The sequence below is a fragment of the Dermochelys coriacea genome, chromosome 5 (assembly GCF_009764565.3).
Source record: "Dermochelys coriacea isolate rDerCor1 chromosome 5, rDerCor1.pri.v4, whole genome shotgun sequence".
NCBI classification, from domain to species: domain Eukaryota; kingdom Metazoa; phylum Chordata; order Testudines; family Dermochelyidae; genus Dermochelys; species Dermochelys coriacea.
In genome coordinates this window covers 32,996,940-33,016,760 of record NC_050072.1, presented here as the reverse complement: position 1 = coordinate 33,016,760, position 19,821 = coordinate 32,996,940, and the positions used below count along the sequence as shown (strand labels likewise).

Below are 19,821 nucleotides of genomic sequence, written 5' to 3'. Positions count from 1 at the left end.
CATCAGCTTCCCTCGCTAATGACAGTGCGGCCAATGAAATATACAAAGCTACTGCATACTGGTCAGTCATACCGCAAGTATCCTCTCTCACCCCGCCCCCACTCCAGCCTCTCTTTCTTTCTGACTCCTTATGAACTAGCTTCTCTGTCTACACTTCAGGAGTCCCTGGGAGGAGCGGATAGATCCTCCATCACGGACTGGGACATTGTTAGCAGTTAAGTTTATATTTGTGGCGCCTGAGCTCAAACAGTCATTCAGTGGCTTGCTCTGTTATCAAGAAAACAACAATCAGAAACAATCAGTAAACAGGATCTCTTTCCAGCACCCTGTATGAACTACTCACAGCTCAGCTGAAAAACACAAACCACACAGAAGTGAGACTTAATATTGTAAAATATGTTAAGGATTTTAAACATGTAGAAACTGCTGCAACATGTGACTTTCATTGTTAAAACAATCTTGGTATTACTTCCCCATGAAAGCTATTTTGAACTGTTCCTGGCTTTATTCGACTAAAACTGACCACAGGGAAATCTTGCAAAAGGCTGTTAATGAGCAGCCCGTCCACACATAGATAGCGCTTAAATGTGACTTTTTTTTTTTCAATTAAGTGACCAAATTGAAATTTACAACTATATACATAAAATCAAGTACTTACTGTTGAGCTATTTGACTTGTCTTAAAATTGAAATTCAGACTCCAGATCGTCTGCGTTTCATCCAAACGTTGATTTGGGATGTTCAGAGATAATTTACCTAGAAAAAAAATGAAATGAGAACAGTTTTGAGTGTGACCGTGGTGCAGACAAAAGTCAGAGTGAACTTAAACAATTATTTAATAAGATCAAAAACAAGATGTTCATGTGAACAAAACACTCTGAAGTTGAACATCGATGGTGTGTGTTGTTCCTTATCAAGACACAATAGCAAGGAAAAAGAGCCACAGCTGCAGGTTTTGTTAATTACCCTCCGTTTCTTAAAGTGCACGGAAAAACTAGCGAATGGAATAGAACAAATGAATGCATCCAAACAATGATTCTCTCTCTCTCTCTCTCTCTCTCATCTTAATCGTGGTGCCCTGGCTCACCTGAGTATTCTGTGAAGTCACTAGCAGTGAACTACTCACATACGTTTGTAAGGGCAGAATTTGTCCCGCAGTATATGTCTCTCAAGCTCTGAAGAGGAGGGATACAAAGAAAAATACAAGAATGCAGGAATCTTCAGATAGCACGAGACTTGTTTGAAATTATCTGTAGCTTCATTTTTAAAAAATCAGCACTTCTTAATATAACTAATTCATCCTTTAACACCCCTCCTGCCCCAAGGTCTGAGAGCTAGGAACACAGATTTGTCTGGTAGCGTGTAAAACTGAGTCTACTTGAAGGATAATTCTGATCCCGGGGGAAGAGCTGGGATGAAACACATAAAGAGAGACATTTGTGTCCGGAAAAGAGCTCTATACTTTTTAGAAATGCTGCAGAAAATAAATCATATTATCCAGAAAGAAGAACTCAGAGCAATGAGATGGGGAAGGCTCAGGAACCATAATGGCAATCTAAAGGCATACGATTAGAAGAGATTTTTAGACACATTTTCTCGGGATATATATAAATTGGGATCCTCTTCTTAAGGCAAAACTGTAAAACTTAAAATCAAGAACTAGGCTAAAGAGCTCAGAAAATGTGTTGAACTATGAACATAAACAAGAATCTGATTTTTGATTTTTGGTTTTTTGGTTTTACAACAATTACAACGAACACAAATGGAATGACACCGATCAGTCTATTTCACTGCAGTCCAATAAGCTCTGAGTGAAACATTTGCAAATTGCAGAGGTGACATACTTTCATACTGTGGATTCAATACACACATATACACAGATGCAGAGGTAGACACTGGCATCTCTTTAGCAATTTAGAGAAAAGATCCAGATAACTGTAAGGAGGTATGCAAAAACTCAATGTACTAAGCTCCTAAATGCGTTTTTTTTTTTAAATCCCCGAATTGGCAAATTTCATTTCAGCTCCATTTAAATTAGTTCACAAAAGATATAAAAGAAGTCCGGGATTGTTTTTCATATGGGAAAATAATTTCACATTTTAACTTCACATCAAAGGGTCAAATTGCCGCAAAGCCCCACAAGCTGGGCAGTGGGGAACACGGTATTCTATAGTCCACAGCAAAGGGGAATGGACTATTGTACGCATAGCTGGGAGACACATAGCTACTTAGAAATGTAAAATTCAAACATGAATCCTGTACAAATAACAGTTAAACGAGGAAATCAAAACAAAGCCTTGTAATCCGGAACAATAAGAGACTTGCGATTTTTTTCTTGCCTAGGCCAGTACATTCTAACTCTCAGCAATATTGTGACTAACCCTGATCAGCGTGCCCAATTTTGATGTAAGTGGGAGATTTCCTTGCTCAAGGAGGGCTGAACCGGAACATTTGCCACAAATTAAACATATCACTCAACAAGCAAGTCTAGTGCAATGGTATTCCCCCAGCATTTGCAACGAGAAGTTATTTTGTTTCCTGTGTCCCCATCAAGAGTGTGTAGCAGGGTTTGGCAGAAAGAGTGAAAGAAAAGCCAAATATAAGGGCCCAGTCTTGCCCTTAACCGCGAGCGACGCTCTCCCTGGAACTGGATTCCCTCTTTTCAACAGCAGAAGCAATTTAAACATGCATTGAACCAAATGGCATAATGACATCCTCACCTCTCCCTTCCCTCCCCCCGCCCCCAAGAATGTTACCAACCCTATGATCCTGTATGAAAATACAAGTGTTACTCCTCACACGGTTTAAGGTAGATTTCATATTTATTTAAATATTTATCAAGTATTCAAAAATGTATTACACTTGAGCATACAAAATGAATCCAGTTTCTATCCTTATATTAGACTTTTAACTCCCCCCCTCCCCCGCAACTGTAGAAATGGTTTGTCTATACCTTACCTAGCTCAGGGTGGGTGGGGATGATGGGGGAAGGGGGTGAAGGGAGGTTGAGAGAAAACAAGATTATGTTAAGAAAACATGAGGCTTTGGAGAAACTGTCATGCAAACTAACTTGTCTTTGTCAGACTCAAAATCTTCGTGTATCCCAGTTGTTAAGGATTTTTTATTTTATTTATTTATTTTAAAGTGAGCCTTTGTCCTGTAATGGCTGTGAGCAGGAGGGAATACTTGAAAAGGAGGGAAAAAAAAAACAAAAAACCCTACCTATTCCTCTGGTTTTCTCCCCCCCCCGCCCATGTTTCTAGCTTTCACTACCACCTTCCACCCCTCCCCCAAATTAAAAAAGGAAGAAAAGGTGGGGGGGAGGAGCGGGGAAAGGAAGTCGAAAGAAAATAAGAGAAACACAAATCTTGAGATTTCACAGCAACATCCCTTCAAATCTATTCCTCCTGCAGCATTTTTCAATCGTTTTGACAGCAGACACTGATAAATAATAGTCATACTCGACTTACTAAGCAAAATATGTCCCTTTTATCAGGAGCTTATACTTCAAATACAGGTCACTTCAGCAATCTTAACAACCATGCTTTGGTATACAGCACTTTCTTCTTCTTATTATTATTTTTTAAATAATACAGCTCAGAAAAGCTGAGTTCTATTGGCTATGTCAGATCTTTAGGTGTCTCAGCATTGTCTGGTTATGCCTAGAGTAATATCATATTTAAAGGGTAGGAAAGGAGGGGGAAGGGAAAGCTTGTAACGTTATCAATTGAAAGCTAAGGCATCAAACTAGCCCTGATACAATTGTTGAAATTGAAATTTACAAGCTGGTCGTTAATACTTGCAATAAAATATCACATTCTGTATTTTCAATAACAACCGACTTTGCATGCAATATTTTATTTCATGTATTTAGCTGCGAACTTGTAAATATATAAAAGAGGGAACTTTTATTTTTCTATGATCCAAATGCTTATTTAGTGAAATAGTCCTGAAGATATAATAATTCTACATATGGCGCTTTTATTTCACATAATGTTTAAGAAAAAAAGACAAAATCACATTGAATTAGACATATAATTCAAAGACCACGATACAACCTTTTTCTTCTTTTTTTCTTTTTTCTTTTACTTCAGCAAACAAAAACAAAAAAATAGAGTCAAATGACATGAAAAGTGGCAAGTCTTCTGATAATAAATAATAAATTACTTTATAATTTTTGCAATGCAAGAGCAAACCAAAAAAAAAAAAAACTTTCTTTTTTCCTCTTTATTTCCAGAGAGAGAGAGAGAGAGAGAGAGAGAGAGAGAAAGAAAGAGAGAGAAACAGTCGTTTTAACCCATAACTATACACATCTTTGGGGGGGAAAGTTCTTGGACAGACACAATTCAAACACAATCCCGAGACGCTTTGTGGCAAAGTAGAGGTATACCTTGTTGCAATGCTTTATAAGTCGGTTTTTAAATAGGAATTCAAAAACCTATTTTTAAAGTCACTTCAGACTTCTTGATAGAGGATGGATCTCAGCAAAACCAAACCCCCAGCTACAGTACATGCTACAAGAGACCCAGGAAACAACCCCTTAAGAGTCAACTAAAAAAAAAAAAAACATTGCAAACCAATGCAGCTCCTGCTTCCTGCAATGAATCTTTCAACCATGTGGGGCTAGATTGTCTTTTCCTGATGTTGTGAAACCTATTGGAGCTCCTTTTTGGCAAGGCAATGACCAATAAGAAACAGCACCATTCGGATCAGGATGGACTATAGACAGTCTATCTCGGTTTCTTTCTATGTTCAGTCAAATGAAAAGATGCTTCTTCTTTTTCTGAGATCCACGCATACAGATCCTCTACGTTTTAAAAACGTCTTTTCGATGCTCCTGTGGTCACTGGATATCATGTGTTTATTTACTCTTTTAAATTATTATTATTATTATTCTAGTAAGATCCCATGATTGTCTTCACAGTGTTGCTACCATTTCACCTTGTCAATTATAACAAGACTCCGTGCATTTCATGGAGCGTTCTTTGCTAGGTTCATTACAGGTTTGTTAAATACTTTTAAGTTTCAGAGTCCCAACATGATAACTTTCCCACGCTCTTCAACGGGGGAAAATAATAAAAAATCTGAATGAATTGTTCCTCATGCCTCAATGGGACTGGCTACCATGCTGTTAGGTGTATCTGGGAGCTGAGAGGACATTGATGCTACTTCACTTCCGGTGGAATTGGAACCTGGTCCTCCTTCTGAGAAATTAACCTGCCCAAAAGAAAATAAGGAGAGGGGAGGGGAGGTTACAAATGTAGTTACAATTATCAATTAAAGGCAGGAGGAGAAGAAAAAGAAATACAAATACATAAGCAACATGCACTACAAAGGGCATCATCGGAATCCCAATTAAATCAATGGGAGTTTTTCCATTGACTTGAATGACTTTTGAATCAGCCCCAAGTCAATTCACAGAACAAAATGGGGTGTGTGTGTGGGGGGGTGGACGGACAAAAACTGTTATTAATTAGACCTGTTTTCTCAGGTCTTTCAGAGATCTTTGCATTCTAATTGTTCAGGAATTCCCAACAGTATGTTGCAGTCAATTATTTAAGAACTTTATGTGTTTTCTGACATGAAACTGCAAGGCTACTTCCCACTCTCCTTTATGATGCATAATACAATAAAAATGGGCATAATGTGTTTTCTTTTCAACAAGCCATCTTCTTCTCTGAGGGTGATGTGGACTCCATGGGTCTGTATTAAATGAGTCAATTGCATAAAAAGGGTAACCAAAGCCACTGTGAGTTGGAGATCAAATCTTAATTTTACAATGTCCATAATATGGAGAGTTTAGCATTTCTAATACATCCACAATTCAGCTTGCTCCTTCTTGGTTAGAAGATTCTGTGATTAAGGCCCTTCCTACATTGCAGAAATGTGCACCAGCCACTTGAACAGTCACTACACTGTATTCCTGCTACAAAATGCTCCTGAGGCATCTATTTTTCAATCTATATGCTCCATTTTTGGTCAAGCTGTCATAAAAAAATATAGGGCAAATTTTGCCTCCTGGTTACATCCCAAAATATTGGAATTCTGTTGCTAGACCTAATACCCACCAAAGGCCAGTCTATCCCAGGGCTCAAAGATCTTCTGTTCAATTAACCCATAATAAGTAAAGCAGACAAAGCAGGTCAGTGTTTTGGTTTGTTTTGTCATTGTTGTTTCTTTTTTTCACAGCTACCGGATGGCTTGGTTTAAGCAGGGGGGGACTAGAAGATGCTCTAGAACCAAGATGATTTGTATCATAGCATCCACAGAACAGGCTGCTAAATTACAGGGCATTCCAAATGGACATAGCATTCCAAATGAAATAAATTCATTCTTCAGCCTCAGAATAAGAGAAAAAACCATCATAAAAATGAGTGGGTCACTAAAGGGAAAGGTCTAGAAATATACATTGGAGACTCACACCTTTATTTTTATTTTCCAAGGGATCATTTTGAAAAATTGCTTGATCAATCAAAAACCTCTATGGTAATATTTCATTATTATTTATCACTGTGAATCGCTGAAAAACCATACACAACGTACCTTATTATTTTAAAGATCTGGTTTAAACACACTTAGGCCAGGAAATTGAGTTAAGGTTGAACTTCTGTCCTTAATTCACCTTGTTGAGCCTAAGTATTGCAGATGATATGGTCCCATATGAGCTGCCAAATGACGTAGGCATAAGGAAGTGAGTTAAGAACAGAATTTAGTCTTAAATTTCTGTCTTCTTGTTGGTTAAGCCAGTCCATTAATATTGTCTGGCTTTCACATGTGACTATGTAATAACAATTCCCTTTATAAAATATAAGATATAATTTCAAAGGGGGTAGATATAAATATCTGCCTAGTGGTACATACTTAAAGAAAGATTTACACTTTCCCACCCTCCCTGTTTTAAGAATCTCATCGGTCTGGCTGACATAATATTCAAACAGCTGAACTCAATTCTGTACTACATAGGCGGACTCACTGTTAGTAATTGCTGTTGTAAGTTTACAAAGAGTAAAATGATGAAATGCTTATAGTTTTTAATGCTAGTCTCCTCCATAGATTTGCTTTAAAATTTAATGACTATAATTATCTTAATTACTATTTCAGACTGGTTTATGGGTGTGATCCAAAGCCCAATGAAATCAATAGGATCCTTTCTACTGACTTCAAGTGGGCTTTGGATCAAACAATATAAAATCCATATTATTCAAAGTACTGATATATTGCAATAATGCAAATATCAGGATTGCATCTATAGTCTCGGGTTCATATCTCATAGCACATATACACCAAGTTTAGAGAATACTCAATATTCTGCCCCTTGTACACATTAGCATATTCAGTCTGGGAACTAACACTTACTAGCTGCTGAAAAGCAGGTTGATCTATGTCACTCTGCAATGCGAAGTCACTCAGTACTTTCCAAGGAGGCTGGTAACTCTGCACTTCCACTGGGTTAGCCTGTAAACCCCCATCATGTCTCTCAGGACTAGCAGCCACCATAGGAGTTCCTGTCATCCCTTGAATATTCTGTAAACAAACGACCAAAAGATGTTAATGAGCTTTGTTAACTTTATTGTATATAAGCACTGAGTCAATAAACTGCTATTCTATCTTATCTATACAGTCGCCTTTATTTACATAGTTAATCTGCTGTGAATGTCTTACCCTGTTCTACTATAGGTCAGCCTATTTCTGCATTTATCACACTGGAAGCTTACTTTCTTTCTCCTTAATCCTTGTATTTCTTCATGCCTGGTTGCCTAAAAGGTTATTAAACTACTTACACCAAATACCACTGCCTGGCGATGCATGGTAAGGAACAAGAAACGGTTAACAACCCTGGGTTTATATTTTGCATCCATGCTGGCTTTCTGTGTGACCTTAACTGGATCGTATAACCTCTACGCTACCCACCTCGGGTGCCTGAGTAGCTCTTGAAAATAAATGCTACGGCTGTTATGTACGAAATGACTCGGAGCCTTGAGGAACAGTGTGCTGATAACATTATGTTTTATTGCATTCTAACACAGTAAAATGAATCTCCTTAAATTCCACTTAACTAGGCAGCCTTATGAATTCATAAATTCATAGTCTTTTTCAGGTCAGTCAATATACGAAATATAGAGGGAATAAGTAGCCGCTTGTGTCTTTCACCAACAGAAGTTGGTCCAATAAAAAAAATATTACCTTCTCCACCTGGTCCCTTCTTGAAAGGCTCAAAGGGGTGGGGGAGAAGGGGAGGTTCCAAAATGGAGCAAGGCAACTTGTTTTGCTAAATCCTGCAATTTACACGCGAGACAGCTTGTTTGCATCGTCTGCATATGCACGCGTACGTAACTAAATATAATGCTGAAAATATTGTGACTAAGATGACAAATCAAAATCTTCCCTTTGCATTTGTCTTTTGCTACACTGGGCGCAGTTGCTCACCTATACCAATATGCATGTTATAATATAGAAAGTGCTAAGAAAATGCATCAGATTTGTGGTTTTGATTCCCCCACTGAAGAGGGGTAGTGCATCTTTTCCCTTTAAGAGTCCATGGCGTTTGTAAAATAAACATCACACAATGCTCGGCTTTATTACATCCCCTAAACTCTACGGCTCACAATTCACATTTACTCTCATGCGCACTGAATCCTGAGCCCCACCGAAAGGCATATCCACTTGAGCAGCCGGTGTAATCCTCTGGCTACGCTCTATTTTAAATTGCATTGACAACAGAATAGGGGAATAATATTTACAGGAATCTGAAGGCAAACCAACTTGCACCACAGCTGTACTTTTTTTTTTTTTTTAAATGCGGAGCTCTCAAATAATCAGCGGCATTTATCTGCCCAGACAAAACCATACCCCAAAGAAGGCTGGGCAGAGATGGGCTCTCTCTTGGTACAATTTCAAGCTCAAAGGATCATTTCCACTTCAGGAAGGACCGTTCCATTAGGGAGCCAGGCTGCAGCCACTTACAGTTTTGTCATTGGGCTGCTGTTGCTGAAGCTGCTTCATCATGATGCTCCTTTTTTTGTCCTTGCATCGCTTGTTTTGAAACCAGACCCGGATGACCCTCGGGCTGAGGCCAGTCATTTCCACCAGTTGCTCCTTCATAAGCGCGTCGGGTCTGGGGTTGGCAGCGTAGCAGGTCCTCAAGGTGTGAAGCTGTTTCTCGTTAAGCACAGTCCGGACTCGGGTGGTCTTCTCGGGCTGCTTGTGGACGTGGGGTCGAAGAGCGGGCTGCCTGGCAGAGATAGGTTCTGCTGCAAGGGAAGGGGGGAGGAACGAACAGGATCCCCATAAGTAAGAGGCAGAGAATCTAGAGAGAGTCAGAGCTTTATGGGTCAGATCCTTACTGAAAAGGCCATTAAGGCATTTAGCTCTGAAGTCTTGTCCTTATCTCTCCCCGACCAGCAGACGGAATCACACCACAATTGGCATTTTTTACTGCACAGACAAATAATTTTTTTGGGGGGGAGGGGCGGACGACAAGAAACAAACTGAAGATCAACCCCTCTATTATCTTTGACAGAGAAGGAATATTCTACTTCATAAGGCAAGGGGAGGGAAGTATTTATTTACGGAGACGCCACAAAAGTAGATAGCTTAAAAGTTTCAAAAGGGAGCACTTCGCATAATTTGCGTGCCTGCCTCTTGTATGTAAACGCTATCACAACAAGGCCTGAGACCCTGAGCACAGTTACAGGCACCGGCTACCAACGCTACTGCTCCAAAACAAAGCAAACGCATCCATTGTAGAAAACCTTGACTGTGAAAGGCGCATCCCGAGAGCCCAAGAGAAGGGGCTGTTTGGGAAAGTGGAGGATCAAGGTGAAGTTATGTCTTATGAAGGTATTACAAAATCATAAAAGGGGAAGGGAAAGCATGGCAGTTGATTATTTTAATGGAAACCTTCGGGAAATGCAACCAAATGGACGGATATTGTCATATCGAAAGTTAGAAATACATCGGTTTACGGATGTGCATATGTTTTTTGCTCTTCAGAAATTAAATTTATTAGAATACCCTAAAAATGTCACTTGGCCAGAATTAAAGGTGAAACATTACTAAAGGCTTGGCCAAGGAGTGTTCAATTTTGTCCTGTAAAATCGAGTTTCTATTCTCCGTTGTCACAAGAAAACCGCAAAGACATTAGATGAAGACCGAATAAGATTCCCCCAATACTGGTAATTTTGTAACTGCAGACACAATATTCCTTATAAAACATGCACAAACATGCTTGAAGGGATGCGCATAATCTGTTCGAAATTCTGGACTGATTAGCTGTATGTTTCTCTGCTATATATACATAGGTCACTTGAAAACTGCTCAGGAGAGGCATCTGTGCCCGTATAAACGTGGCAGGGTTTGTAAATATCCCTTAACCTTAGTTACCTGGATAGTAGTTCTCCATTCCCATCTTGTGTCGTTTATTTGTCTGTGAAAGATGTTCCCCTTCCTGAAGCTCAGTTTCTATAACTATCTAATGCAAAGGTCGAAAACTAAAAGTGTAAGTAAACTTATATGTTGGGTCCAGACTAAAGTTGCAACGCAGAGTTTAAAATGAAATTCTCATCAAATCACATAAAACGTCTCAAGAAGGCAGAATCGCTTTAAAAGGCAATTAGTGAAGATTAGCTTGTTGACAGTTTTAAATTACAGCCTAAGTGCTCGCCTGTAGTTATTAAGTCTATCTCTTTTCGGACCCCCTTTCTACCAATGTTTTAAAACAACGTGTTCCAAATGTTTTGGAAAAAAATAATGAAAAGGGATTTGTGATTCAATACTTAAGTGCTATATATACACATTAGATTATCTATCTATCTAACCAACCCACTTTCAAAGGAGGAAATGTGTGCCCCAAAGGGTCCACTGGTTCTCCCAGGCCTCTAATTAGACAAATGCACATACAATACCTGAGGTATGTACTTCCAGGGCACCACTAGATTTCAAGGTTTTAATACTGGCTTATATATGCGTGTATATAAACACACTAATACATTATAGCTGTATATAGATTACGATGTGTGTGTGTGTGTGTATATATATATACATATATATATATACCTACACACACATATCGTAATCTATATACAGCTATAATGTATTAGTGTGTTCATATAAATACATACTCACATATAATGTTTTAGAGCTAGATATAAAACGATATGCCTTCAGATATATACATGTGTGTACATACACATAGCCAGGTGTGTGTATACCTGTTCTATTGTCATATATGCCTTGTGTTGCCGTTATATTGTCATCTGTAGGTGTATATATGGATAATGATAGTATGTGTGTGGTTAGAGCATTTCTACAGGAAGGCTCATCCATATAGAGAGAGATCTATAGCTGTGCCTGGCTCTGCACAGCACACGTGTTCTGTAGAACACGCCATACGCATGCATACACATATGTGTCTCCAGGGCTGTACAGCACACACACTCACACACACACACACAGGCAGAGGGATGAAGGAAGGACTGGAACAAAGCCCTGGCCGCTCTCGCTGCAGAGCCGACTGATGCACAGAGTGGCTGTGGCCTGCAGTCGCAGCAGCTCGCTCCCCCCTCCCCAGTGGGCTGGAGGAGTACCTGCCATCTGCAGCGGTCTGGCGGGATGAAGGGGGCTGAGCGGGTCCCCCGCTCCCAGGCTGGCCCTCTCCACCACGTCGTGGTCGGCTCGGCAGAAGAGGCCGTCCTCCCGCAGCGCGAACTCGTCCCCCGGGATGAGCTGGCGGCTGCAGGCCACGCAGCGGAAACACTCGATGTGATACACCTTGGAGCGGGCTCGCATCACGAAGTCGTTCTTGCTGAAGCCGATGCTGCACTTGGCGCACTTGATGCCGTATAACCTGAGCAGGGCCCGGCCCAGAGACAAGAAGGAGAAAAGAGGTTTCACCCCCCGGTCGTGTGCAGCCCCCCGGCCCTGCTCCAGTCGCCACACGCCGCCCGCTAGTTAAACAAGCCCTTTACAGCACAGAAGCCAGAAGGGGAAAGGAATAAAACGGATTCAGTTACCGCCAATGCCCAGATCTCGCCGCTGTAAAAGGCAGCAGAGCTCAGACGACTCCCCCCCCACCCCCCCATCCCGGTCCCCGCAAGCACCACGGTGGTGGTGGTGGTGGTGTGTGTGTGTGTGTGGGGGGAGAACAAACACAAAACCTCCGGGAGGATTTTCCTAACCCCTCTCCTGCCCCACAGCCTGAGTCGCCCAGCAAAGGGGGCGGCGGGAGGGAGAGGGGGCCCACCGGGCGCTCTCACACTGGGCTCAGGGCACGTTGGCTGCCCCCACGCTGCTCCAGAGCTATAGCAAGCCGCTTGTGTATAATATGTAAAATAAAGGCTGGCTCCGATGACAGAGTGACATCCACTGCACAAACACAAACCTATTAGCCTTCCCCCCCCCCCTTTTTTTTTTTTTTTGAATGAAACCTTCCGGAGTTTTGCCGCCTCCTGCACACTAGGGCTTCCAGTAGCTAGAGTTTTACTTTTCCCCTTCTCAGGACACCGAAGGAGGCACTTTTCTAGGCACCACGGGTCTCAAGATTCTTTCTACTTTCCGCCTTCTTTCTGCAGCGTAACTTTTCTATGAAAGTGCGTTTTAAAGGATGCGGCGTTCCAGCCCTTCTCCTAATTCAACCTTTCCACTCCCCCCGCAACAGCACCACCTTAAGCTGAACGCTAAGCCTTCAAACCAACGAAAGGAAAACTCCTTACTGGTATTTCAACAGAGCAAATAATTCGCCTCTTTGTTTTATACATCTTTAATAGCTCCTGTGTTGGAGCTTGAGTCCTCTTCGATAGGGAAAGAGGGGGATATTTCAGGTAGCAATATCTATCTCCATAGACAGAGATATATTTCTATTAGCTGTAGTTCTGAGTCATATTTCACAGCTCCACGGTGTATCGGCTCATACTGAATATTATTTAGCTAACCTCTTTGATTAATAAGGCAAGCTAGTATAATTCTAAACATATATGCACACATAGGTATATACGTAGTCACACACTCCTAAATAGTTTACAATATGCATATACACATATGTTCTCCCAAATACCCTTTATAATGCACATAATCTCTGTGTTGTGTGTATGTCTACACACACACACACACACACACACACACATTTACACCGAATTTGTGTGTGTATGTATGTATAGCAGGGTGTGTGTCACACACAATGTATTCAATTTCTACTCAGATCTAAAACTTCTGAATAATAAGATCTCAGGAAAAATAACGAAAGATCTCCAATATTATAGCTTAATAGGTACAAGTTATTTTTGAGTATATGCTTGACAATTTTATATTTGCTCAGAGTCTAATGCAAGGTCGCCTAGCACAAATTGTACACCTTTTATTTTAAATAATTTGAACAAATGAAATTTGTTTTGCAGAAACTTTTCAAAGTTGCAATTATTTGCTCATTTCCCCCACTCAATGAAATTCACACAGGAACGGAATGACCAGATCACACTCGCAAATATTTTCTCTCTTTTGAAACGGGGAAAGAGTCAAAGAAGAACGTTAAAAAATAAAATCAAATACAAACACCGCTCCCAGATACATTTAAACGTAAAGCTAAGAACGGAGCGGATTGTTCTCAACATTGCAAAACTTTGAGGATAATTTCACAACGTGGCTTTAAGGAACAAACTATTTATGATATTTGCATTGGAGGAACTCAAGTGCTTTATTCTAATTCGGAAATAAAATAAATCTACAAAGGTATCTTACATGGGTGATATTTATTCCTAAAACTTTCTGTAACAATGTTTTGGCCATTCAGCATAGCTAATATCCAAAGTTCTGCTATACATAAACCTAGCAGATGACTCCAAAGGCTAGCAATAGATAAACATGACCCAAGAGCACAAATAATAAACATCCCCAAAGTTCTGCTTTGGTTTCTCTATAGTGTTAGGATTGGCAACTCTCACATTTTATCAGTTACCAGATTTTAATGTGAGGAAGGAAGCAGTTCCATTATCTAAATATACCCAATTGTTCGCGAACAGATGATGGGCAATTTGATCTGCTCTGTCTAATTCATCAGCACAGATAAGATAAGAAAGAAAAGGCAGTCGGGTATCATCAAGGGGTTAATATTTAAAAAGAGTGCATGCCACTTATTTTAGCAAAGAAACATTGTAGACTATCTTTTACACTTACAATAAACGGCTCTTCCTTCAGAACTGAACTGTAAACTTCATCTTATTTTTTTTATAATAGGCCCTACTGTAAATAGGTTTATTTGTCCGCTCTTTTTTTTTTTTACTGCATACATGTTTGAAGTGTCTTCATTCTGTATCTGATTTTGCCTTCCTGTAACTCGTACAACAAACACACAGAGATGCATTTTTCAGGTATAAAGAAAAGGAGTACTTGTGGCACCTTAGAGACTAACAAATTTATTAGAGCATAAGCTTTCGTGAGCTACAGCTCACTTCATCGGATGCATTTGGTGGAAAAAACAGAGGAGAGATTTATATACACACACACAGAGAACATGAAACAATGGGTTATGTTCTCTGTGTGTGTATATAAATCTCTCCTCTGTTTTTTCCACCAAATGCATCCGATGAAGTGAGCTGTAGCTCACGAAAGCTTATGCTCTAATAAATTTGTTAGTCTCTAAGGTGCCACAAGTACTCCTTTTCTTTTTGCGAATACAGACTAACACGGCTGCTACTCTGAAACCCATTTTTCAGGTATGTGTTTAAAAGCGACCAGCTCTGTACCAGAATAGCTATACTATTTAAAATATATTTATATGCTATCCTGCTTTGTTAGGATCACAGCACATATTGCAGGAATTGTGCTTTACCAGGAGAAGTCCTTACAAACTCTAGCTATTCCTGAGTTTGTGTGTTTTATATTTTTCATTTTAATTTATGGAATAAACTTGACTAGAACTTTTCCTTTTATATCTTTGGAGAATTACAAATTTGTTTTACAAAAAACAAACAAACAAACAAAACCCTCTCCCTCTGTCTGTCTCTATATACAGTAAAATCTAACCAAATAATCAAACAGCGTAAATGGCGTACCTGATATAATCTCTTTTACAGTAGGTTTTGCCATCCCTAACAAAGCACGTACAGGTCTCGTCCAAATACTGATTACACTCTGCACACTTCAAACACGCCGCATGCCATTCCAAATCCGGAGAAACCCTCAGAATATACTGATCGTGAATTTGATTGCCGCAACCAACACATAGGGAAATCAGACGTTTTTCTGAAATGAAAATAAATACATGATTGACTAACCGTTTACTCTCCTACAGAGATAAACACACTTTTAGTGTCGATCCCTTATAGGGCATACTCTGGGAGGTTTAGATTTTTTAAAAAAGAGCATTGCACTTTCGGATGGTAATTGAAGTGTGCCATCAAAACCTTGCCTCATTTAGAAAGGAGGCGGAACGTATGTTAAAATGCAGATGTGAACAGCCTTCGGTGTGAAGCTTCTAATTTTGCAAGCCTTGCACGCAACCCAAACTCCCTCGTTTTGCATTTTTCTTCACTCCAGGGGTTTATATATATATATATATATATATATATATATATATATATATATATATATATATATATATATATATGTGTGTGTGTGTGTGTGTGTGTGTGTGGGTTTGGCTGGAAGCGTTGGGAACTGAACGCGTGGAAGTTTAAACCCCTTTCCCGTATAACACTGGGCTCGATATTGTGAGCAAGCATAGACAGACAGCATTACAGTGGTCACTGGCTCTCCTTCGCACGCCTAATGCTAATTCGCCTACATGGGCTAGGTGCTGTATATTCAGGCAGACCCACTGGAGTCTAACGCGAAGATAGCTAAATCCCCAGGGCAGCCTGGAGATACCATTAAAATCCCGCCTGCGCCCCAAACTTTAAAGGCACCCAGGACCCAAAGCTAAGGATAAGAGGTTAAAACACAGCAAGCATGCAGGCATGGCAACAAAGGCACCTTCTCTACCATTCCAGTGAAGTTCAGATGAGCAGCTCCTAGCAGCTCCCTGCCTGACACGGCTTCAACAGACAGCACATTGATTCCAACAACGGTAAAAATAAATAAACAAATAAGTAAATACATAAATAAATACATAAATCCTCCTTACTTTTTGGTGGGTCTCCCATGTCTCCCATATCTGTAAGAGGGGGTATTGTCCACAGTGGAATGGTGGTGTGCGCTTTCGTTTTAAGACCCCAAAGGAGGTTTGAAAGCGGTCGCTAAAAAAAAAAGCAGAGTGTGAGAGTCGGGCAGCAGCCGGGCTGCAGAGGCGCTGCTGGCCGGGCGGCACTGCCCTCTCGCGCGCTGCCGGGCAGTCCAGTTTTGCCCGTGTGCTGGGACTGGAAGAGGCGCTGCGGAGCCGGACTCAGCGCTGATCGGGCACTAGGCTCTTCCTTATCTCTTACTCAAACTTCTCTGCTCCAACTCGGCTAGATCTCCATTGGCCTGACGTAACGCGCGGGGACGTCAAGCCTGTCCCGCGCCGATTGGTGGAAGGGAGCGCAGAGCAGCTGTTCTGATTATCATATTTCAGTCGCTGCAGCCTGGCCAGGCGGCTGCCGCGGCGCTGGGGTTCGGGGGCAACTTTCCCACTCCTCCTTTGCGTTCCCCTCTAGACTTTATTCTTGCCACTCTTCTTCAGGTCTCCTTCCGAGCGCCCCTGGCATCGTTCACTTTACTGTCTTTGCTCCGTTTCTTGCTGGATGCTTGTCAGATCCCCCTCCCCCCTGAACTTTTTTTTTTTTTTTTTTTTTTTTTTGCGGGAGGGGGGCTTTCTGGCTATTTACATTTCGGTATTTATAATTCCATGTTTTGGGGTGGCTCCAGGTGTTTCCTTCCTTGGTATCTGTCTTTGCGAGGCAGCAGAATTTGCCCCAGTTAGATGAAGGGCTAACCTACTTTAAAAAAGATAAAAAGAAATACTCGCTGTATAAAGCCACAGATACAGGGTTTAATTGTTTGTCTTTCCCATTCTCTTTTTTTTTTCCTTCTTGAAACTGAATAACGGCTTTATGGATTTCTGCTAAATACGAGATCGAAGAAGATACAAATATTTACCTTAAACTGCCCCTCAAAATCTCTCCATTTCCCCCCTTTTTTTCTAACCCTTTTTACGTCTCCTTTAGTTTAAGCCGAAGTTGAGGTCTATCAACTTTCATCGGTTCGACAATAATGGATATACACGAACAGTAAAGTTCAAAGAGTCTCTCTTTATGGCAAACGTACTAATTTATTTGCACACACACACACACTCCCAATGTAATTCTACCCTCTTTTTACTATATTTTGTCTGCATTTACACCAGTGCAAATGCTGGAGGTAATATACGTCTTTGCGTGTACCTCTTTTTTGAGAAATGTGGAGAATTTCATTCAGTTACTCCAGGGAACTAAAATATAAGAAAATATTGTGTAGCTGGCCCCCAATAATATTGTTTGTGATTTTTCAGTTATGCACATCGGTACACGGGTACTCCTAAAACTAAAGTCCTTGTAACTTTAGGGCCATGAAACCTTCCACAGGCAATTTCAGTGACCCCTTAAGGGGCTGCTGGCTTAATAATTTGACTCTCAATTGTTGAAAGCTTTCCAATCTAGTAAAACACATGCACATTTTTAAAGTTTAAGGTACCCATTTCTTTATATCTTTGCAAAATTCAGGCTTTGATCACAGGCTATGACCTGAACCTCTCTTAGTTGTTAAATACGTGAAGCTGTATCCTCCACATACCGTTATAACTCCGCTAAGCAAAATGAAACAATACCTTGCATAATTCTTTTAGGATTTGTTTGGAACCCGCTGCTGTCTCGTTCTATATGGGTTCTTATACCGCCGTCCTCACCTTATTATCTTAGCGCCTTCCAGCTGGAGGCTTCTAAACAATGTTTATCAGCAAATTTTTTTTTCAGCGTCCCTTTCTTTTAAAGGAAACTGACAAGGCAAGAGTTTGGATAAAAGAAAAAAAAACAGGCCAACTAGACTATATATACACACATGGAAATTGTGTTGCGATGGAATGGCCAAAAAAGTTATTAAATTTAAATGTAATGATTATTATGCTACTACGAAGCAAAAGATCTAGTAGCACTCCTAACTACAGTCTGAAAGATGTTTTCATTTGCAGTGTGCAGGGGTGTAGATATATCTAATAAAAAGGGAATCGAAGGTTCCTGTAAAGATATTAAGATGCCCGTCTTGATACGAGTTCAAGATGTCAGGAGACAAAGATGTTGCAAGTACACACATTTTACATATTTAACATTTAAATGAACAGTAGAAGTTGCATCTAGGTGACCATTTAATTCTTCTTGAAACCGGCGAAGTTTTATTTATTTATTTACTTACTTATTTTAAGTCTCTCTCTCTCTCTCTCTCTCTCTCTCTCACACACACACACACACACACACACACACAAACACACACACGTTGCGGTGTTTTCGCTCGGCAACCCAATAAGCAATGACCAAGAATTATTGCTAATGATAGCAATTCCAAACAAACAAGCTGGCATGTGGCTGGGGCAAACTTTTAATAATGGGCAATTTCACATTAATACACTTAAATACGTATATTGTGCACAACTCTCACACATATTGCAAGCAAAGATCATCCACTATGAGATCTGGTAGGAGACATTCCATAACTGAATATTAAATATATACGTCAAACCGATAGTCAGTTCAAGGTGGAGAGAGTCATCCTCACGGAGCAATGTTTGTGAGAGTTTTGTCCGGGGCACTCTTGGGGAGATATTAGGCCATTGCACAGTTATCGACTGTAAAATAAAAAAGTATAGCGTGGAAATATCGCACTAAAAATACTAACACGTTCATCTGATAACCATTACGCTCAAATTTTGTTTTATCACTGATTTATTCTCCTATTCAGACCTCTCTCTTTCTCCATTTTTATACCATTTCTACCATTACCTATGAACAAACCAACCAAACCAAAGAAACGAACGAGCCGAGAAAACCCATTTACACACTTTAAAACGGTGGCTGTTGCAGATTAAATCTAGCAGCGATTAGCAGTTTAGAGATTTTCAATACACGGTCGCAGCAGCGACCTCTTGTGTTCAAAAGAGGCATTTCTCCCCCCTAATGTCACAAGCATCGGCACAGTTTTTGACCTTTTGTGAATTTCTACGTCGGGTCAAAAATAATTCCTTATTGAACGTGGCATACTAATGAACCTCCGCCGGGAGCAAATGAACGGAAGACCCCGATGGACCCCCCCACCCACAAATACGTGTAACTTTAAAAATGTGCCCGATCTTAATTATAAACATCGAGGGGGTTTACAAGTGACTTTAATAGAGAGGGGTCTTTTCTGTGCCAGGCCCATGTGTTCTTTTCCCAGAGATGGTCTGTATTCTTCTCCATTTGCCTAAACACGAGGAGGATTACAATCAGGAGTCCATTTCTGAAAGACTGCCTCTGTTTTCCAGTGGGACACCATTGTTTGTTTGAAAATAACTCAATCTGGTTTTAATTCTATTACAACCCCCTCCCCTTTTTTTGTTGTAAATACTTCTGGAGGAGGTGATTGAATTTTAAGCTTGATCTTTGTAAATGATGTGCAGTGCAGTAAGTGAGAAACCTGTCTCCGCCCCAACAAACCAGGATTGGGAAGGAAAGGAGGGATTTGAGGCTTTGATCAAGCTTCTCTCTCTCTCTCTCTCTCTCTCTCTCTTTCTTCCCCCCCTCCACCCCCCCCCCAGCTACTGATTTGCTTACTGTGTATTCGATTCGCGTTCCTGTGAAGGCAAAGCTCTATATTTAGCCAGCGTCAGAATCGGGTTTAAGGGAGTGGA

The 19,821-nt window shown here is 40.5% G+C and overlaps 1 protein-coding gene across 2 annotated transcripts; it reads right to left on the bottom strand.

Moving 5' to 3' along the window:
* Nucleotides 1–2,805: 2,805 nt before the first annotated feature.
* On the bottom strand, nucleotides 2,806–16,660 carry ISL1 (ISL LIM homeobox 1). 2 transcript variants are annotated; one of them, XM_038402826.2, is made up of 6 exons: nucleotides 16,114–16,644; nucleotides 15,044–15,233; nucleotides 11,585–11,844; nucleotides 8,964–9,250; nucleotides 7,356–7,523; nucleotides 2,806–5,216 (listed from the first exon to the last, which is right to left on the bottom strand). In XM_038402826.2, exons 1-6 carry the CDS (start codon nucleotides 16,139–16,141, stop codon nucleotides 5,100–5,102), a joined length of 1,050 nt encoding a protein of 349 aa, XP_038258754.1. In that variant the 5' UTR covers nucleotides 16,142–16,644; the 3' UTR covers nucleotides 2,806–5,099. The 2 variants fall into 2 exon arrangements, with proteins under 2 accessions (XP_038258754.1, XP_038258755.1); XM_038402827.2 differs by lacking the exon at nucleotides 2,806–5,216 and adding an exon at nucleotides 6,541–6,664 and having other exon boundaries at nucleotides 16,114–16,660.
* Between the last annotated feature and the right edge of the window lie 3,161 nt (nucleotides 16,661–19,821).

Coding starts and splice junctions, on each gene's coding strand:
- ISL1 (XM_038402826.2), bottom strand. CDS start 16,141: ATGGGAGACATGGGAGACCCACCAAAAA. Junction 7,524..8,963: donor AGCAGCCCAATGACAAAACT/GTAAGTGGCTGC, acceptor GTTTGTTTACAG/AATATTCAAGGGATGACAGG. Junction 5,217..7,355: donor AACCTGCTTTTCAGCAGCTA/GTAAGTGTTAGT, acceptor TCTTTTGGGCAG/GTTAATTTCTCAGAAGGAGG.